Here is a 20,448-nt window from a genome sequence, read left to right as displayed (position 1 = left end):
TTTTTAATGCACTTTCAGTTACTTACCTACTACAAAAACACCCACCCACTCCAGCATGCTTTAAGGTGTGCATAGATGTAGACAAAATCACATCAGATTATTTAAGCAATACCTCCTGTACGCTTCTTGGTGTAACTCTTACCTAATACATTAGATTTCTGCGGAGGTAACCGTGGTGGGGGTGGTCTGGGTGGAACTTGAGATGCAGATTTTGCTGGACTCTCGGACGTTGGGCATCTCTTGATTGTCCCTTGATTATCATTTTCAGAAGAATGGCTTTCTTGGGGGATAAAGATGGATTTAGGCTGAAAAGACATAGTAGTAATAAATACACAATAAAAAAGACTCACATAATAGAAAAAGACTTGTTGGTGAAAAAGACATGAAGTATTTGGATCTTGGAACTTTCACAGGTAAATTAATAAAGTAACATGTTATGCTATGAAGATTTCCTTTTTAAAAAAAAGCATTAGAAGAAAATTAATAGTAATAAAAAATCTTATGACAAAAAATCAAATTCAAAATTACATTCAAGTTATGCATTAAACAATTATTGGATATACAGAAATGTCACCGTTCATGACTACAGATACCCAAACCAGACATTTAAATAGAGACTAGGGAATGTACAATGACACAGCCAGAGATTTGTGTAAAGAACCCCAAATAGGGAGTGCAATCACAAAGGACAACATTGTTTAGTCACTGGCTGCACTAAAGCTGCTTGTAAAATCCTTTTCAGTTACACAAAGATAGTTAGTGAAGCACAGTGAGTAATCAAACCTGCAGTTTTTGCCTAGCCAACTGATAACAATCTGACTGTTTTTTTTTCTCCAATTCTGCTCATATTATGGTAACCGCCGACCTCCCCCTGAACACACATTTGACTTAAAATTTGATTCTAGTCCTCAAGTCATGGTTCACCCTATAGAACCATCAGCATTTCTTCATTTATTTATTTTTAAAGGCATCCCTTTTATTCTGGGCAACAAATCCCCCCTCACTTGCCTTTGGTGGTAAAGGAGGTGGTACTTTAGGTTTCATAGTGGCACTGTAAAAGAAAAGAAACACGACAGGTTGCTGTCTGGTGTATTTCTTCGAATCTCATATTGCAGTGTTCAAGAGGATACAGGATCCTATAAATTCTACACAAGTAGCTCCTATACATACACCATTAACTTGTCAACAGCACTATTACATCAAAATAACTGCATCGTACTTGAATACCTTCAAACATGCTTCTTATTGCTGTGCGTACCACATATGCTACCAGAAAACTCAATCATCACGGATCCTAGAGACCACAAATGACCTGAACTGATTTGTGGGACATGCTTGTGTGGAAAAAAGCAAGGAGATGCGGAGCAGATATTTACTCTGTTGAGAGGAAAGAAAGTCGGGATCTCAGTAAGCTTTTCTAAAGAGCCATTTGTAAATATGTAAGACAATGGGGAGTTAAACTGATGAATACTGTTCCTTGAAAAAAATTAGCAAAAACTTTTCGTAACAGCCTTCCAAATGAAAACAAAGAAAAAAAAATGCTATATACAGCTAACCTACTGTTTTTCCCTTCTCCTCTCCTTCTATGAATTTCTTTTTTTCACACAAATCTTTTGGGAAATACATATTTAACTTAATCATTCAGCAGGTTGGCTCAACAGTACAAGGTAGCATGAAAAAAGAAAGCTGAAGCATCAGGAGTACTCTTCTTCTGTTGGTTTTGCATTTTAAAGAATGTGCTGTATTTTTCTTAAATCTTAATTTCCTAGAATTTTGATGTTTTTACAAACTTTTGCACTGTACTGTTTCCTAACCTTTTGGAACAGAAGATTATTTCCATTAAATAAATCAGGAATACAGCTGTGAAAACTTGACATTCTTGCACAATATTTTGCTTTTTTTTAAATTACGTTCCAAAGTTTTGGGAGAATATCCAAGTAGTAAGGTTATCAGTTTGCCTGTTTACAGCTCAACAGCTTGCCTGCTTTGCATCATTCTTCTCCGGAGTTTCCGTTCTAGCATCTTATCAGCTGCTTTTATTTTACAGAAGCTGGAAGAGACTTCTGAGAACAGGATACCCTGTGACAGGTACTTCAGTCACAATGCAGGTGGCAATCACCTTGAGCAGGAGATCAAGCTCAAGTCTTCAGAGTCACGTGTGTCCAAGCTCCACTCTGTTTCTTTCATATCCTTCTCTGCATTTCGGACAGCCACCACAGTGTTACTGGGCAGTCAAACCCAGTTAAAAAAAAGTCAAAGCTTTTGCCAAATATGATAGATGTTTGTACAAAGGACTGTGCGTCCTGGTTTCAACAGCAAAGTGCATGTGCACTTTGATCACACAGGATACTGCATCAAAATTTTCTGCCTTCTCAACTTGCATAACCAGGAAATTCATCACCACATTAGCCACATGTGTGAGAAAAAGACATATCAAAGCAACCAAAATCCTTAAAAGAAGAGAAAGAGTTCTGTATATTCCCTGAAGTGTGTGTATTCTCTGCTGCTATGAATCATCCAGCTTTGGAGTCATGCAGTGGCATCAGTTTGGAGTGGTGAGGGGACAGCTGCTTCATTGTTTGTGTTCTGGATCTGAGGGAAGAAGCTATTGATGTCACATGTGCTCTTCAACTGCAGCTCCATCTCACAGAATATAAATCAAATAAGAGCCCTGAATCTTCAAGCAGGCTCCAGAGAAAGCTATGAGAGACTGAACTGATGTCCCAACACACCGCAGCAGAGCATTGGACTCAAACAGATACCAAGAGGAAACAGGCATGTGCAGAACCCATCTGAGTCAAGGCTGACGCATCTGAGGCTTATCGCTGTGCTAACAGGAAAATTTCAGGCCCTCTCAGTAGAAAAAGAATACTAGGGATAAAATGTGAGAAGATACAAAAATCCCAAGACATTTTTGTACTGTCCTTAGGGTCATATGAATCAGAATCTCTCTAGAAGCTATGGGGTGCTTTTCTGGTCCCAGAACATGACTGAAGTAGATGATACTAGCTGCAAACAGAGCAATAAAGGGGAAAAAAAAAGAAACAAAGCAAAAACGAACATGGACACAGAGTTGTACACAAGAAACATCTAGAAATAAATACAGCTGGAGGAACCAAGCTGAACTGGCTCACAGCAGTGCAGATATCAAAAGCATCTTCAGTGAAGACCGGAGTAAATCTGAAAGTACGGAGCTATAGGAGTACCATTTCATCCTACAGTGAAGGAAGCCTGATTTAGCATTAGCAAGGTCTATGCAGTTACGAGCAGAAGAGGCTCTTACATTGGTCCAAATGCAGGAGAACAGATCAATGAGTGTTGTTACCACTCTCTTCCCCTTGAAGATAATACCTGGAAGCTTCATATTGTTGACAAGTGGTGTAATTGATCGTATCTTTAGACAGCCACTTCATGAAATATGAAGAATTTCTCAAGGAATTAGCAAGGGAATAATGCCTGCTAAGAACGGACTAAGATCATTTTTCTTCTGTAAACGTCACTTACACCAAACAGCCTTGTGTTTTGAGAAGTTGATCATTAATCAATGCAAGTTTAAAGTACTGTCACCTAGCTGACATCAGACACTATCAAGATCAGTAGCCTTCTTCAAGGTAGCCCCCTTCTTCAAGGGGCTGTCCTTCATGTTCATTGAGGTGATGAAAGCCCTACACCTTTGTTACAAGGGAACAAGAGTAAAATACCTCAAGAAAAGAAATACAAAGAGATATTTGCTTCTCTGGAAAGGGGTAAATAGTCCAGTGATAGAGAATGCATGTTTTACAGGTTTCTGCTATGAAGCAACAGCTTTCAAAATTATCCATTAACTGGAAACTAAACAAGAAATCTGTCTCAATGGCATCTTTTTTTTTTTTTTGTCTTTACATTGGATTTATTCAGGAATGTAAATTTCCACATACTTGCTATGTGTTGGAAATTTTTTGAGTGCTCATCTGCCAAGTGAAAACGCCCCCAAATACTTGTATCAGTGGAATTAAATATGAGCATAATTACTTTAACATATGACTATCCACACTGCCTTAGCAGTCACAAGAAGCTGGTTCTCTCTGTTCCAACATCCTCAAACACCTAAATAAGCATTCTCTTGGCTGAGAATGTGGACAGCACAAATTCAGTCATCTAGAGAAGATGGTAACACATCTTATGTATTTTTTTTTAGAGCTTTACATAGTCGTCACTTCTAAAAGACACATCCAGGACAAGGGTGAGATAATTTACTGTCTCAATAGAAGTACACAGATTTTGTTCAAAATTAGAAAACAAAAGGGCAACTACATCATGTGAGGAACAAGATCTTTCCCCTAATTTACCACAAGTTTATCAGCACAATAAGCAAAATTCTGATGATGTAACCTAGGAAAAATATTAAACGTGTATCTTGAATTCAACATTTTATTATTTTTTCTTCTATTCAAGTATCAGGTTTTATTTATTTATTTTTTACAAGAGGACTTACTGTTTAGCATCATCGTCTGCATCATCATCATCTTCTAAATGTGCCACGTGTCCCCTAAGAAAATAAACAAGGTACTATGGCTGAGTGAGTTTTAATAAAATTATTTGGATAATGCATTAAAAAAAAAAAAGAGATTAAAGGGCTACTACCCCTTTTACAGACTATTGTCTTTTAGCTTTTTATCATCATTATTATTCTTCTTCAAAGCACAGCTGTATTCCAGCCAACTAAGCCTCTCTCTTATCTTCTTGGCACATACAGGGACAAACAAGAACTAGTTGTGACAGACATAAGAAATCAACGTGCAAATGACTTTGAAACACACAAGAGGAAAAAAAGAATAGAATTACCGCTGATGCAGTTCTTCTTCAACTGATTTTAAGAGACTCCTTCAGAATTAAATAAGAATAAGAAGACAGTTTAATTGTGGCACACAATCTTAATTATCAAAAACCAAGGCAAATGCTCCCATGATTCTATCAGCAAATAACGCAAAGCATATTATTTTAGCTAGCTTTCAGAACATAAATCAAACATCTACATACAAACAAACAAACAGAGCTGCATTTTTCTAAGTTATGTTTGCATTTATTAATGTACTGCTATTAAGCACAGTGGCCCTTGTACTGTAAAATAAGGGCTGTTTTAGCTTGATCAAATTTAGAAGAAAACCACACTAATCAAGAAAATCAGCAGCATTAAAAAAAGCTGAAGTAACATGAGCATTCAGCTACTGCTGGAATAGATTCATTGTTTTGTGTCTTTGAAAACACAGAAGAATAACAGGTGAAATGCAGGAATAGGAAACAATAGGATTTCTACAGATAATTGGTATACAGATTTTACTGATCTATAAAGGACAGTAAAAAAACCCAGCATGCTTTATGCTTAGATTTCCTGCATTTTTAAAATAGGATTTGATTTAGCAACGCAAAGGTAAGCATCATAATTCTGACATGCATAAATGGAAATTAAGAAACTGGGTGGAAAGGAATGATATCTTTGAAAACTATTTCACATGACTAATACAAAAAAATATTAAACCTATAAAGTTAAATGTCTTTGAAACAGGTAAATTTTACTTTTCAAAACCTCTATAACTGAATGCCCCTCATGCCCTGTAACACTAAAAAGGGGTTCATATCAGAACTTCAAAGAAGAGCAGTGGTACTTACTAGATGGGGGTAAAATTGTGCTCTGCAACACCTACCATGCAGAACATTTTGTTAACAAGCAGACCAAGATAACAGCTCTTAAAAGGAGACTCACAGCACCACAGAGACAGTACAATCAACATTGCCTCAAATACTGAAAGGTGCTGTAATTCTGTATCAATTACTAATATTGTATAAATAGTGACTTTGGAACCATAACTGATATAAATAAGCCTGACATTTTACTACATCCATTTCAGTTGATGTGTTTAAACACACATTTGTGAACTTGTAGTAAAACAGCCTTGAGTGAATATACATGACAGAAAATGCCATTGTTTACTCACTTATTCGCACCCAAGAAGTAGCCACCCTGAGGACCATGACCATATTCTAGCTGTAGATCCTGAAATACAAGAGAATGAATCTTTAAGATGAACAGGTGAGCAAACACATACCCCACATCAACCCCACATCATACTGCTATTACCCCTCTCTACAACACCTGAACTACCACACCAACTAGTTCCTCTGGCCTCTAACATCATTCTCAAGCCCACCACACCTGAAAATCTCCTCTGCCAGCTTGCTGCACCTCTAATTCCTTTTAAAACTCTGTCATTAGCTTCTTCCTTAGCCTCACAGATCTTTTCATCAAATAAGTCAGCTGTAGAAAAGGAAATAAAAAAAAAAAACACAACAAAAAGGACTTTGTGATGGATCAAGCCCCATCAAATTGATCTCACTAGTTTTTACAGAAGCCAGCCATCCCTCCCTGGCACATTAATAGTATTCCTTTCAGATGGGGAGTTTTTCTGGCAGAGAGCCTGAAATGCCTTTAGCACATGGCAATATTAAAGAAGTAAGCAGAGAAGACACTAAAAGGGTTTTAATAGCTCTGGTTATCCGATATATATTTGAGGGATAACTCTATGTTCTTACGTAGATTTTAACAATATCTTTTATATCAAAAAGAAAAATACAGTATTAACAGAATGGACAGCAAAATAAAGCACTCAAGCTATCACTGAGGGCTGGCTACTCAGAAAAAGAAGTGCCAACAGGCCTCAGACACCACTATTCAATGGATGCCGTATGGCATACAAATTTAATTCATTAATGGGAATAAAGAGACCATACTGAAGCACCAACAACTTTGCGTCTGCCAGGAGGATACTACTGGTTTTGGCTTCTTCAGATGGATCACACTGAGAAATCTGCACATAAACTTGTTTCCCAAAATACTGTGTGTGTTCACCAGGAGAAATTAATCACGTATCACCTAAGTTAGTGACAAATGAAGCTACACTGCTCCTCCCTAGGCAACATTTCAACAGTTTTGTAGTATCTTCTGTAGAACAGGCCCCTTTTGGCTGCAGCCTGCATCAAAACCATGCCATCCTTCAGAAAAGTGCCCAGAGAGCCACGCTGCAAGAGCTTGGGCTAGACAATGACAACTCACGGGGTTGATCTCGCAAAGGCTGTTTTTAAGAATCAGGGGAGAAGACTCCTACAAGATTTTCCAGTGCTCCCAGATACCAAAGCACAAGCCACCACAAGCTTTCAGTCCCAAACTGAAGGGCAATCACTTCACACAAAGCTATGAAAGGTTGTTTTCTGCTTGGCAAGGAGTTCCAGGTTTTGTTTACTGCACCTTCAACTCTACTCTGTAAAGCTAAGTAGTAGTTTCCACATGGGTGTTTCTACCACAGCTGTCAGTAGCATTTGATTGCTTCAGTGACTTCTCGTATTTTCCCAGGACAAGTGAGATATTGTGGAAACAAACAACACATAACTGATATGATGTAAAAAGGTAGAGATCAGAGGGTTGTATAAAAACTGCAATGAGACTTGTCAGCCTTAGTATGAGTTTATTACACACCTCATTCTAGAATTAAACTCTGAACCACCACCAAACCCTACCCACTCCCACAGAAAAATGAGGTGACAGGAACGAAGGGCTCAGAAATGGCCGTGCAGGTGGAAGGCTCGCCCTCCTCCAGGGCCACGCCTCAGGCTCCATGAGGCAGCAGGTGGAAGGGGGTTAGGCCTCAGTCACGGGTATTATTGATACCTTCTGGTATCCTTATTTTCCTTCTCCACAGTTTTACTCTATTCCTGTACCCCAGCAGCTCACTCAGAGAATCTCCCTCCCCTGTGAAAGGCCATCTTAAGCCCTCTGCAATTTCAGCCTTGGTAATTCCCAGTATCTATAACATCATCCAGGCAATTTCTTTCTGCTGGTCCTCACCATCAGCTGACACACTCCAATCCACCAGAGATACACTGATCTAATTCTCCTGACTGTGAGTCAGTAATTATTCCTAAAATAATTTATTCAAAAAGGTCCACAGCAGCCAAATGCAAGCACAGGTATTTGGAGATTCAGGCCCGAAGCAGAAAATAACAAGACTGGAAACATAAGATATCACTAGACTCACAAACAACAAGGTTAAACAGGCAGCGTGAGTCTGTGTAAGAGGATGCCAGAAAAAGGATTGTTGGAGAAAAATAACCCCAGATTGGTATAACAAAATCTGAGATTTTCAGTTTGAGTGTCAAGTGATTTGTCTGCATGTTGCACAATCACATTAATCACAAGCAGGAAACAGAAATCTTATGCTGGCCAGACATAAAATGCTTGTCCATTTTAATTTACACATCATGCAATGCATGACCATACACATTGTACAGCAACGACAGGAAAATTAATAGGAGAAAATAAGCAAACATAAAGAGCCTTCACCTGTCACCAGACCTTACAAGCTTCACTGGATTTCTCTTTATGAAAAATGACATCTGCCAGAATTACTTATGCTTAAATTCTTTAAAAGGACAAAAGCTTGTTTTTTATTCATTTTACTGTTGTGCTATTAGCATTTATTTCACTATGATTATAACTGGATATATTTTTCACTCCCTGTCCTTGACTAGCCTGTTAGCATTCTTGCAAACTTTTAAAATATTTCTGGTTTTCAACCTAAATGTGGGGATGTGGGGTCAAGTAACCCATTGCTAGGGAAACTTACTCTTTTTCACCCTTGACTATCAGACACATGTTGAGAGCTAGTCAGCTTTTTGGAAGAACAATAAGTAGATTTTTATTTTAAAAGCCAAATGTAAACATAAACAAAACAGAAACCTTATCATGTATGGATTCCCACTGGGAAGAACAAATTAGCATGAATTACTAAATGATGCAACATCTGCTTTAATAAAGGCTATCACCTCACCCACATCCTGAAAGTGGCCCAACAACATTATTAATCTCCATGAATATTCTCATTTAAGATACATACCATACCAATTAGTTAACTAAAACTCTTTCCAATCAGACAACATTCACACTAAATGAGTCTGAATGACTAAACATTTTCCAAAAGAAGCTTAAGACCTACACCCAGTAGGAATGAGAAAATCATTAATAACTTTGCTGTTAAATCTAAGACAACCCCAGATTATTCTGCTTTCAAGAACAGGTTACGATGGACCCATTACTGAGCTAACATAACTGTGTACAAGACAGAAGGCTATTTGCTGACAACAATCACTATGGAAAAGAGATAATACAGGGAATAATCAGTAGCTCTTCTCACCAGTCTGGGTATAACTAAAGGAAGAAGTCACGTAAAAAGGCAAATTACACCTTTCAAAGAAATCAATGATGCTATAAAACAAGTTCCCCAAGAATGATTAAATCTACAGTATCCTCAGCAGTTGAAGCTTCAAAAAAAAAAAAAGCTATTGAATTTTCTGTAGAATTTCATGATGAATTAAGCATTACTGTAAATCTTAGTCTTCTTTCCTAATCAACAGATTTGTTCTCGAAGGCTGAGCTGTACTGAAAAATTTATTTTAAGTGTTCAGTCTCTCAAAAAGCAAAACTGAATGTATACAGTTAACCAGCAATTCAGTTACTTCACATATCTTTTAATCCTGGAACGTTAATCTATTCATTTAGTTTGTTCAAATGACCTTGTTTCTTAAGTCTTTAAATCCACAAAGTGCTGGGGAAGTAAATCTGAATTTTGAAGACTACACATCACCTTTGACTACAAACTTAGCAAACAAGAAGGCACATACGCATCCCTATTTCTTAATAAGAATAATGATTAAGCAGTTCCTATCATGCTACCCCATAAAAAAGAATGCTTATTTTAAGACAAGCTTTAATTTTTGTTAATGAATATACACTTCCAATGCCTTTACTTCATTAAAAATCACATTATTTAATTTCTGTGGATAACAGAAATAGATAATTTTATATATATTTATATATATATATATATTTAACCATGAGCAAAAGTAATTCCTCCCTGGTGACTGACTGAGGTTTTCCTGTGCGTTTCTGCTACGTAGCTATTGTTCCCCTCTTCCTTGTATTTCAGTTCTCTATACGTTTTGTCTGAGTGTCTGCTTGGCACAAACAGCACTATTTTACATCCATGTAAGAGAACATCACCACCCTAATTAACTATGGTAAGGCCCCAATCAAACAGACACCTCTACACAATATTTTAAAACTGCCTTCTAGCAACGAAATTCAGCATCTCATCTTCTTGATTACTTTTGCTGAGGTAGAAAGTACTGAAAACAGACAGTGAAGGAAAAGAAAAAGCAAAAACCAAACACATTCCTAACCCTTATGTACTTTTCCCCTCACATTTTTACTCATTTTCTTCTAAGGATCACACATCATTTCATTAACCAAAGCAGAGCGAAGTATGAAGACTTTCTGAAATCCAGCTAATAGATAACTAATGTAACTCTAAAAATACAGTATAACTAAGCAGGAATAGGAATATATATGGCTTTTAACAAAGTGAAAATCATATATATGCATGTGTAGTGAGGAGAAAAATTACCTCAACAAACCAAAGAGTAAGTCTTCCAGGCAAAGTTTATCGTCTACGTCAGTCACTTCTCTTTAACTTAAGGTTTTCCTACAAATCTGTCAATTTCTATGCCACAAATAAATAACTAACACCAAAAAGCTATGCTGAAACACTGCATTCTGAAAACTAACTGTTGCCAAAGACTATTAAAAAATATTAAATCCAGAATGTTTATAAGCAAAAAAAAACAAAAAAACACCACGGATCTAATGTATAAATACCTCTGGCAAATATAACAGCAAGCATAGCATGATAACCACAAATCCCTTACTGAATACTTTGCCAGAGAAATCTAAAGTGAATGCTAAGTTGACAGCAACTGAAAACAACTTCAGTTTGAAACTTGACATTTTCACCTCCTCCATCCCCACTTCCTTAAAAAGTAGAATTCAATACTTTCCACTGTGTGTTGAATACTCCAGACTAAATTGTATGAAGTCCAATGTAGAATCATTTAATTTTTCCTCCAATACAAAGAAAAAAAGCGACTATAGTTGTTATCGATCGGTTTCCAAGACCGGGGTGGATGCATCCAAAAACAATTTTTCAGCTATGAAAAAGATTTTCAACACAATATTTCATTGATGATCAGGAAAACCCAAACTAAAATATTTCTATTTGCTCAACATGACTTTTTGATTTGAATCCCGTCAACAGTAAGCTCTATTTTTTCCACCATCTGGTGGAAAAAAAACATGAAAGAAGTCACAGGTTGAAGAAAATATTATTCCTTGAGATATTATGTACCTGAGGCTATTTCTGAACTAATGTTTAAATACAGCAAAAATATTTTAACTGAAAGAAATTTGGCCCTGCTATACCCTTTCATGATTGCAACATCAGTAGCTTATCAATTTCATCATAGTAATCATTTTAGAAAATGTGCAAAACAGCACATCATAAACTCATAGAATGGCTCGGGTTGGAAGGGACCTTAATTAAAGATGACCTCGTTCCAAGCCCCCTCTGCCATGGGCAGGGATGCCACCCACTAGATCAGGTTGCTCAGGGCCTCATGCAACAGAAGGATGGTCCACTTGGGAGACGTGTTCTCATATCCCCTTTAGACCCTCAGATTTTAAGCTAATGGGATATGTGACAATGCCAAAGGAGATGTGAAGGAAAAAAAAAAAATCAAAAAAGCAATAACTGAAAACCAAAAAGCAAAACAAAAATAAAAGCAAGAAAAACCCATCCCCAAAACCAGAGCAACTGCACAGGATGAGTTGTTCCCACCACATATAGAGAAATCTAAGCTACTAATCTCAAAACAATTTGTGAAACATTTTTTCTACCAAGGAATTCCACTTGAAGTTCCTTCCAAAAATGAGTCAAAGCTCTCAGTAATTACAGTATTGGCAGATTCAAGTTGCACCAAGCCAACTGATGCCAAAACCAACAACAAATCACAAACAAAAAACATCCCCAAACACCTCAGTCTTCCATTCCTCCCCCCAAGTACACTTATACTAAAAAGCTCACAAATCAAAGAAAACCACTAAAATAACCCTCATCTGCTACAAAATGTAGCTTCATTTTTTCCACCATATAAGAAGTTGTCAAAGTCAGAACCATTACTTTCCTAACTACGTTGTGCCTAAAGAGTAAAGAAATAAGAAAATTTGCTTTCTACAGTAATTTCCACGCTGCAGTGCTAACAACTGAATTCTTTAGCAGTGTGGTAACAGAAAATTTGGAAAATATATCAGAGTATAAATGGTGCCAAATGCCATTGAAAACACTTATGACCTTGCCTTCTGTTATTTGTATTAAGTTTATATTCATTCTGTAATATAACTGCTATCTGGAGAATTTGGATATTTAACGTTATATAATTTTATGGTCTTTCATGGAACTATTTAAAGGAACTACCAAGCAAAAATACGAAGAGGATGTAGTTTCTCTTTTTTAATCACCCTCCATAAAATTAACATGTTATGCATTGTAAAGCAGTTAAATAAGTTTGAATGAACGTGTAATACTGAGCCCCTTCTACAGGAGTGATTCAACGAAACATGAGTATGGGTTAAACACTTTCAGTACTGCACATTGTAAGAATTCCATCCTACGTTACAGAAACGTTCACATAGAATAATCCTTGCACCAAATGGCTTTTACACAGATGAGAACACCACTACAACAACAGGACAGAACATGAGCTTTGGAAAAGGAAAACAAAGACAAAACCAACACTGACAAAGAAAGGCATAAGATGAAAAATACCAGGTTAGATCTTGCAGTGTAGTATATATCCTCTGAATTGTCCAAAAAATCGCTACTGTCAGGCTGTTCATTAGATAGAGATCAAGAAACTCAAGTTATTTACATTGTGACTGAAAGCCAGGGATAGATAAAGGGAAATTTTCTCGCTAAAAAGAAAAAAAGAGTTGTTAGTTGAAGCTCAAACCATGTTAAAACAGTTCAGGCAGGAGAGGGGAACACAGCTAAGGGTATTGTCACGTTACCAAATGCTACTGAATCACGCCAAAATAATGACTTATTGTTCAACACCTGAGCTGTGGTAATGGGTGACAACCTGCCTCAGTAAGAGGCATGTGTGTACCAGCATAAAATATGAGGGCATCACCAACAATAAATCATCATTCAGCATTGGTCCAGTCCCTTGGCTTGTGCGCTCATACCCTTCAGTAAATTAGCATGGAGTTTAAACAAGCTTTAGTGAGACAAAAGCAAAAGGGTCAGGAGAACTGCTTTAACACAAATAGATTCACATTATTGTTGGAAAAAGAGAGAGCATTTCTTGCTCCTGTTTCCAAGTCTCTCTCCAGCCTCCCCCAGAGGATGTAGTTTATTACAAGTTTCTCCTCTAGCCTGCTTTGTATGAAGGCTCTTTTGCTAGAGCTGCCATTCCTTGAAAATGCCAATTGCAATTGTCCATTTGTTCCATGGTTGGTTTCTAACAACAAAATATATTTTTTCTTTTGTCTCTAGACCCAGCATCATCACTTGGAAAATGACAGTTATGCTTCTCTCTTGGCTAACAGCAGTTGTAAGAATCAACATGACTCTTCTAATTCAGTCTACAGTGTCATATGTTACAAAAACAGCTACCACGGATACAAATACTTAATGTAAGCAATTACCTTTGCCTACAGGAACTATCTATCTTGCTTGCATTTTTAGATATGTCACAGTAATCCTGTGACAGACAAGCTGATGGTTGTTTCGTTCTTTCCCATTCATGCTCACACAGAAAACAAACTCAAATAAGTAGACCAGCGCTACAGGGGGGAAAAAAAAAACAACAAAACACTCCTGCGAGGTAATCAGAAAGAATGTATTAATCTTTTAAAGGTGAAAATTACTTAAGATGTCCTAAAAGAAGGACTTCTTGTATCTTGAAAGGACAAATCATGTCTGTATGCTTTATTCTGTTATGGGCAGAGGGGCAGTTAATTTCTGTCTTGAGAAAGATCCATAAAAGCAGTTACAGATCTTTGTAGAGAGAGAAGGCAAGTTCTTTGGACAGGTTTGAAATATGCAAACTCTCAGAGGAATACATAATACTAAAATATTTCCTTATCAGTAGAATTAATCTGGATAGTTCAAGTCCCTTCTTGTAGCAGAAAGAGCTTCTTAGATTCTGAAGTGCAAAGGTCCTGATTGCTAACACACGCTGTGGGAAAAGGCCCAATTTCTCTTTTCCAAGCATACCTGCCAAAAGAAGTGCTCTCAGAAGTCATGCTTCAACCCCCTGCAGAAAATCTCTCTCTGCAGCTTAGCAACTCAGGTTCTTAAAGTACAATGAAAACACCTCCCTGCCCCAGTGAAGCTGTCCAGCTCACTAGTTGGTTTGTACAGTGAGTGACTGATAAAATCAAAATGAAAGAAAGTATTTTAAAACTTCAGCTTCTCCGGCACATCTTTTTGCAATTGTGATTCTCTATATATAAAATTCTTAAAAAGTAAAGAGCATCATACTTTGAATTACATGATGCCTCCAATTTTCTTCACAATCCAGACAACGCAGCACAGAAACCAAGTCCTGATAATGTGGAATTAGTTCAGAAATGATTCTGAGGTAACTGCTGAGCTGATGGTAGAAACACTGACCTTCCCAGAAATGGGAAGAAACTGCCCAAGTGCTCAGATGTGGAAAGCAACAGCCTCCATCACAGAAGTTACTGCAGTGGCGTGTGAGAGACAGCACAGACACCTTTTCCCCCACTGCCTGAGTTCTCGTAGCCCTTGCTTGTACTGATGGACCCATAGGAGGAAAATATCGGCACTATATCATCACACAATACACCAATTGCCAGACTCCGTGTGGCTCAGGTGTGATTCAGGGCTACAAGAAGTTTGTTTGCATGGGAAAGTAAACCTCCTCCCAAAAACCCATTTTCAAACGCATCATACTTCTTCCCAGGCTCTCAATTTTATGATTATTTCCAATAGTAATCATTGTCAATATGAGCATGAGGGAGAGAAGCACTTGAGTACACACACAGCAACTCTACAATTAAAACTGTAACTCTAAGTAAAGGGAATGATATACTTGGCAATGAGGTATAAAGGATAGAGGAAAACCACGAAGAGCTGTTGCTTAGCACATACATCACACCTGATAAAACCCACAAAGAAGAGGGTCTTGATGCATACAGTCTAATGACACCAAATATTTAGGACTTATATGTTCCCCCTTGTTGGAAGAATTACTACTGATTTTAGTAGTGCTAAGGAAGTGTGCTATGCATCTTTTATTTCCCCTCCTCCACTGATATTTGCAGGGAATGATGTATTGTGCATTGTACACGCTGCTCATTACTCACAAATTCATGATGTGGCTCTGTTTCTTTCCTCAAGGGTGGATCAAATTTTACTTGACCAACTAAAGAAGAGAAAAGGAAAACAACAACTTAAGTTAAGCAGCAATTAGACAAAATTTTCCTCCAAAGGTTAACACATGTAATAAATTTGGTTTAGTGACTGTATTCTATGCTCACTGATGGAAACTTTTGACACATGCTACTATTCTATCACAGAAGGAGGCAAAATCATTGTTTACCCTACCTAATCGCTCTACAATCTGGAAAAGGATTCAGTGAATAGGGAGGGCATCAAAGTGCCCTCTTTAAAGGTCTAGTACAGCTGTAGCTTATAAAAACATTATTATGTGAATTTACTTGTGGATGTGTTATTATGGCAGACTCATTAGGACTCAAGAGCCTTGAATGAAGTTTGGAGAAAACTAATCACACCTTCTCAGAGCTCTTCGGCAGGTCTAAGACATCTCCCCTCTATTTTAGATAAAGAAAACTAAAGCTGCAAGAAAATGCTATGATTTAATTCAAGCAAAGGAATTAATAAAACTTGGGGATTTGGGAGTGGAGTGATTCTAATGTCTGGTGATAAACCCTCTCCTTTCCCAATTTTCATGTATCTGTTTCAAATCAAAAGCAAACATGACAAATACACTAAATTAAGGAAGAAAAAGCTTTCCTTGCTATTCTGATACCCGGCACAATCTGGCATCACGCTGAATATCCTTGCCCAAGTGAGATATGGGGCTATACCAACCAGCTATCGGAAGATCTCAGGCTGTGTACTGTTCAATTAAGATGAAGCAATAGTAAGATTTACTAAAGTGCTGACAAAGTGTGTATTCAAGTATTTTAGACATATTTATTACACTGTTTCACATACAGATACATTCTGGAAGTGAAAGTTTTGATTTTGCTGCATACCAATAAAAATGTTTCTATGTGTTAAATACCCAGAATACTAGTTGAAACTGTAAGAGAATATTAATGATTAATTTAAGAATGTTTAATGTTGTCATCTACATATGCTTACAGTTTATTTCAGAACGTGTCTTTTCTTCTCTCACATTTCTACTCGTTGAATGAATTCTATGAGGCACCACAAGAGGCTGGAAGAAAAAAAAATAATACTTGAATATCCACGTATACTCATTTGAAACATGGTATTCTGATTGTTGTTTTTTTTTAGCATATTTCTTTAGCATAATATCAAAAAGAAATCAAGAAGAAGCTAAAAATAAAGATTCCCTTTTTTGTACATTAAAGTTAGAAATATTTAAAGTTAGAATTATTTAACTACAATGTCTCCACATTTCTCTGAGAATGTCATCAAGTTCAGAGTAAGGGTTTTTAAACTCTGGATTTGAGCAAATGAAGATAATGCTGGCCATGATTCACTTTTGCTCGTGTAACATTTTTCTGTGCCTCTCAGTTTAATAATATTGGTACTATCCAAAATAAGCAGCAGTACTAACTCAGTCTTACCAGCAGATTTTCCTTTATTCAGACAACCATATTTTCCCAGTTTTTAATCTAAACTGATTTCTAAAACGTCATCAGTTAGTTTCTTTCAATAGATGACAAGGTAGCCTGAGGTTTTCACAGCTGAACAGAAGAGACAGTATCCCTGGTATCACACAGCAAGTTCCTTGTGTTGTATGGCAAGAGCAATGCCATCATTTCTAGAAATTCACCTTCGTATTTATGGGCCATCTCTATTTTTCCCTGGATTTCCATTTACTTCTGTACCAGATGAAGTACCATGAACTTTAAGACGTAGCTTTCTTTTCCTTGACCCTGTTGGATTTTTGCTTTTCTTTCCTATCTACTACTGCAGGTTTTCTTGTATTCACAAATACAAGACCAACTGACTGATGTGTACAATGAGGCCCCAAAATCAGCAACAGAAATCCTAATTAAATCCTAATTGTGTTTTCAGTATGTCCTCTGTTATGAAATCTTACTCTCAAAAAAAAAAATTAAACTTTCTCTTACTAAACTTTCTCTTTCTAAACTTTCTCTTTCACAGATTACTTTTCAAGTAATCTGTGAAAATTGTATGTTTGCCATGTTCCTGTCTTGAATATATGGCAGCAAGACAATTTTTAATGAAGGCAATATGACACAGTAGTGTCAGAAATTTCACATGCTTGTAAGTTAAGTTTGCATCATTTTACTCATCATTAAGTTTGCTTTTACTCATCATTTACTGGCAACTTCTGACTATGAAGGGATGACAATTAGAGAAATTTAACTGGTATAATACCACAAGAAGTCACAAACGCTCTGCAACTCTGTTTAACCCTCAAGTATTATCTGAAAGCTTTATTCCCATCCTCTTTGCATCCAAGACAAGTGCCTTGCTTTATATTACAAGCCAAACATACATACAGAGTGCTTCACCTCACTTCTATGCTCGCTTTGGTCTTTTTTTAAACTGGATATGCTTCAAAACTGTGGGTGCATGAGAGAAAATGCATCTCACAGTGAGGCTTGCATTTTTGGAGCTTGTTACAATCCTCCTCTTCTGCAGTTCTGGTTTGCCTATTTTGCATTCTTTTGAGCTTTAAAAAATTGCTTTCTAGATACCTCAGGATGCAGTTCAAGGTTTAACCTTTTTTTCCACTTGAATATTTCAAACACTAAGCACTGAAAGGTTGCTTACGTCTAGTCCCTGGTTGAGAGGCACTGCCCACCTGCACAGGGTGTGTGCACATCTGTGATGCCAGCATCAGGAGCCAGGTTTAGAGTGGGTAGAAAGCATTTTTGCCTTCGCAGCATTATTTTCGAAGTTCCCTATATCCTGCCACAGATGTTCACAGATATTCACACTGTACTACGTGCAGAACCCGCCCTCACACTTCCTTTTCCTCGGCTAACAGAATTACTGGAAGTAGTCAAATCCTCATCGCTCTGTCAGAGGACAGCGTCTGCAATTCACCTTGAAAGACCTATGCTGACAACTTAACAACAGAAGCAGCTGACACCCAAATTGTGCCCGAGGACAAAGAAATGTAGGTTAACTTGCCAACACAAAATGCCATTTGGGCACAAGGTTAAGCATGGTACAGATCTCACAAACAATCTCATCCCCAAAACATACTGGGTGCTAAGACTCAGACGTAATAAAGAGGATTAAAGGGAACAGGCAGTTGCCAGCACCTACAATACCTTATTCATAAGGGAGTCCCAAATGGAAATTGTCTTGGAATTAGAAACCCACTGAGGTACTGCTCCGTTAGTTGGAGTGAGGAAAACATCAGAAATGCCACAATCACAGGTATTGCTGCCAAACAAATACTCTCTGTATCCACGGGAGACCTTTCTGATTACATCCAAACAACCTGATTGCATTTCCCCACACACGCTGTTTCATCTTTACGACAACACTCCAGGCTATCCTACCCAAACAGTAACAAATAGCACTCCCATAAAACCTCCAAGGGCCAGGTGAAGAGCTAACATCAGTGGGTAGCAGCCTGCCTTCAAAAACCACAGCTAGCTAGAAAAGCTCCTGTGCCTCCAAAAGCCAATAAAAACCAAAGTGACTGACTATCACACACACAAAAACAAACCAGGGTGCAGGTCTAACGTTCAAGATCCTCCCCAGGGTTGTTTGTACCATGCCACGTTGCTTCTTTCAATTTTTGGTGGATGCATTCAGGTGTCTGCTACTAGTGAAGGAGTGGTCATTCCCCAAGTTCAGGTGAACATCTCCATCCAGCCTGTGAACAGACAGGTCTTGGAGCGTGTTCAACCATGTATAAAAAATACGGAAGTTTCTTACCCTCTTTGACACAAAGTGGGAATGACTGCAGTGTCAACCACAACTTTTATCTGTGACAGAATACCTGAAATACAGAACTTGCTCAAGATTCATAGATAATTTATCATCTGCTTTATGTGCAGAGGCAGATCCTACACTCATTTATTTTGTAAGGAAACATTTTCCCAAGTGTCCCTATCAATCTTGTTTTGCAAGGCTGATTAAAAGCCTTGCTGGAAAGTATTCTGGTAATGAGGTTTGGGCAGACATTAGAAGTGACATCTAAATTGTCTATCTGATAAAGATGATCCAACACCACAGGTAATGGTATTTGAAGCCCACTAAACAGACCAAGGCCATGTGATGAACACAGAGAACTGGATTACGTCTAGCTCTGAAGTCCATGAACACAACAAAAATCCCACATAAGCCTCATAAGGTGAGCAACAAATGAACTTGCATCCAGAAGAATAAACTGAGAAGACATTCAAGACAACTTGCTCATCCCCTCGATACTGTCAATCCATACAGCTCCTTTATAAATGCTGAAAATATGCATTTTTCTCTGATCACTGTTGTGACACAGTTCGTATTTTTATTTTCTCCCCAGACAAGACATAACTTTTTCCTGATACCAGGCTTTATAATGGGATAACTGACAAGTGATATACATTGGACAAGCGAAGAGACTTCTTAAAGGTAAACCAGAACGGACATAAGAATGAATACTATTTTGAAAGCCACAGAGAGCCATCACTAAAACGTGTGCTGAAGTGACCCCACACACGAAGAGAAGAGAGATTCTCCAGCTGAGGGGCCCAAAATAAAGACACATTCTTACTGGAAAATATGTAAAAGTGACACGGGGAAATGGCACATCAATGATTCAGTACAATTTCCAGGAAAGCTACTCTGTGCAAGCTAGCCTGACCCAAACACTTACCTAACATGAAGCATGCTGAAAACAGCTATCTTACTTCTTACGACAGCTTATGAAAGCCTTAATTTTCTGGTTTCTACAGAAATACTACTTCATGGGGGCCTCCTAGTTGTCTACCAGCACTGAACAGACAGTAAGGTAAGGAACACCACCTGATCCTCACAAAGAGCAGAACTGAGTTCCTCGGTGCTGTCTCCTGACAGAGATATATGGAATCAGAAACTTCTCTTGGGAGAGTCAAACACATTAAGGGTTTTCTTGCATGTTTAAATTAAATAAATTAAATAAAATTTAGTTAGATTTATTTTACACAGCTTGACTACTTGGAATTGCTTTTAAGAGTACTGACTATGCAATCTTTATGCCTTCCTCTCCTTCCCCACTTAAACATTGCACTCCGCAAAAAAAAAACAGATTTTACTTTCGCTTCTTTCCAGC

General features: G+C 37.7%; 1 protein-coding gene across 6 annotated transcripts in view; it reads right to left on the bottom strand.

Moving 5' to 3' along the window:
• MAP4K3 (mitogen-activated protein kinase kinase kinase kinase 3) overlaps window positions 1-20,448 on the bottom strand; it is a 79,429-nt gene that overhangs the window by 27,982 nt on the left and 30,999 nt on the right. For 2 of the 6 annotated variants that reach the window (XM_027453465.3, XM_027453466.3), the window contains exons 13-20: window positions 16,338-16,413; window positions 15,314-15,372; window positions 12,747-12,809; window positions 5,976-6,034; window positions 4,825-4,863; window positions 4,475-4,528; window positions 1,009-1,051; window positions 143-305 (exon numbers count right to left, since the gene is read on the bottom strand). In XM_027453465.3, coding sequence (XP_027309266.2) covers window positions 143-305; window positions 1,009-1,051; window positions 4,475-4,528; window positions 4,825-4,863; window positions 5,976-6,034; window positions 12,747-12,809; window positions 15,314-15,372; window positions 16,338-16,413 — 556 coding nt within the window. The remainder of the gene's footprint in view (window positions 1-142; window positions 306-1,008; window positions 1,052-4,474; window positions 4,529-4,824; window positions 4,864-5,975; window positions 6,035-12,746; window positions 12,810-15,313; window positions 15,373-16,337; window positions 16,414-20,448) is intronic. The other 4 variants (XM_027453468.3, XM_072035341.1, XM_027453467.3 and 1 more) reach the window with 3 other exon arrangements.

The sequence above is a fragment of the Anas platyrhynchos genome, chromosome 3 (assembly GCF_047663525.1).
Source record: "Anas platyrhynchos isolate ZD024472 breed Pekin duck chromosome 3, IASCAAS_PekinDuck_T2T, whole genome shotgun sequence".
NCBI classification, from domain to species: Eukaryota; Metazoa; Chordata; class Aves; order Anseriformes; family Anatidae; genus Anas; species Anas platyrhynchos.
This window is presented reverse-complemented; position numbering and strand designations above follow the sequence as displayed.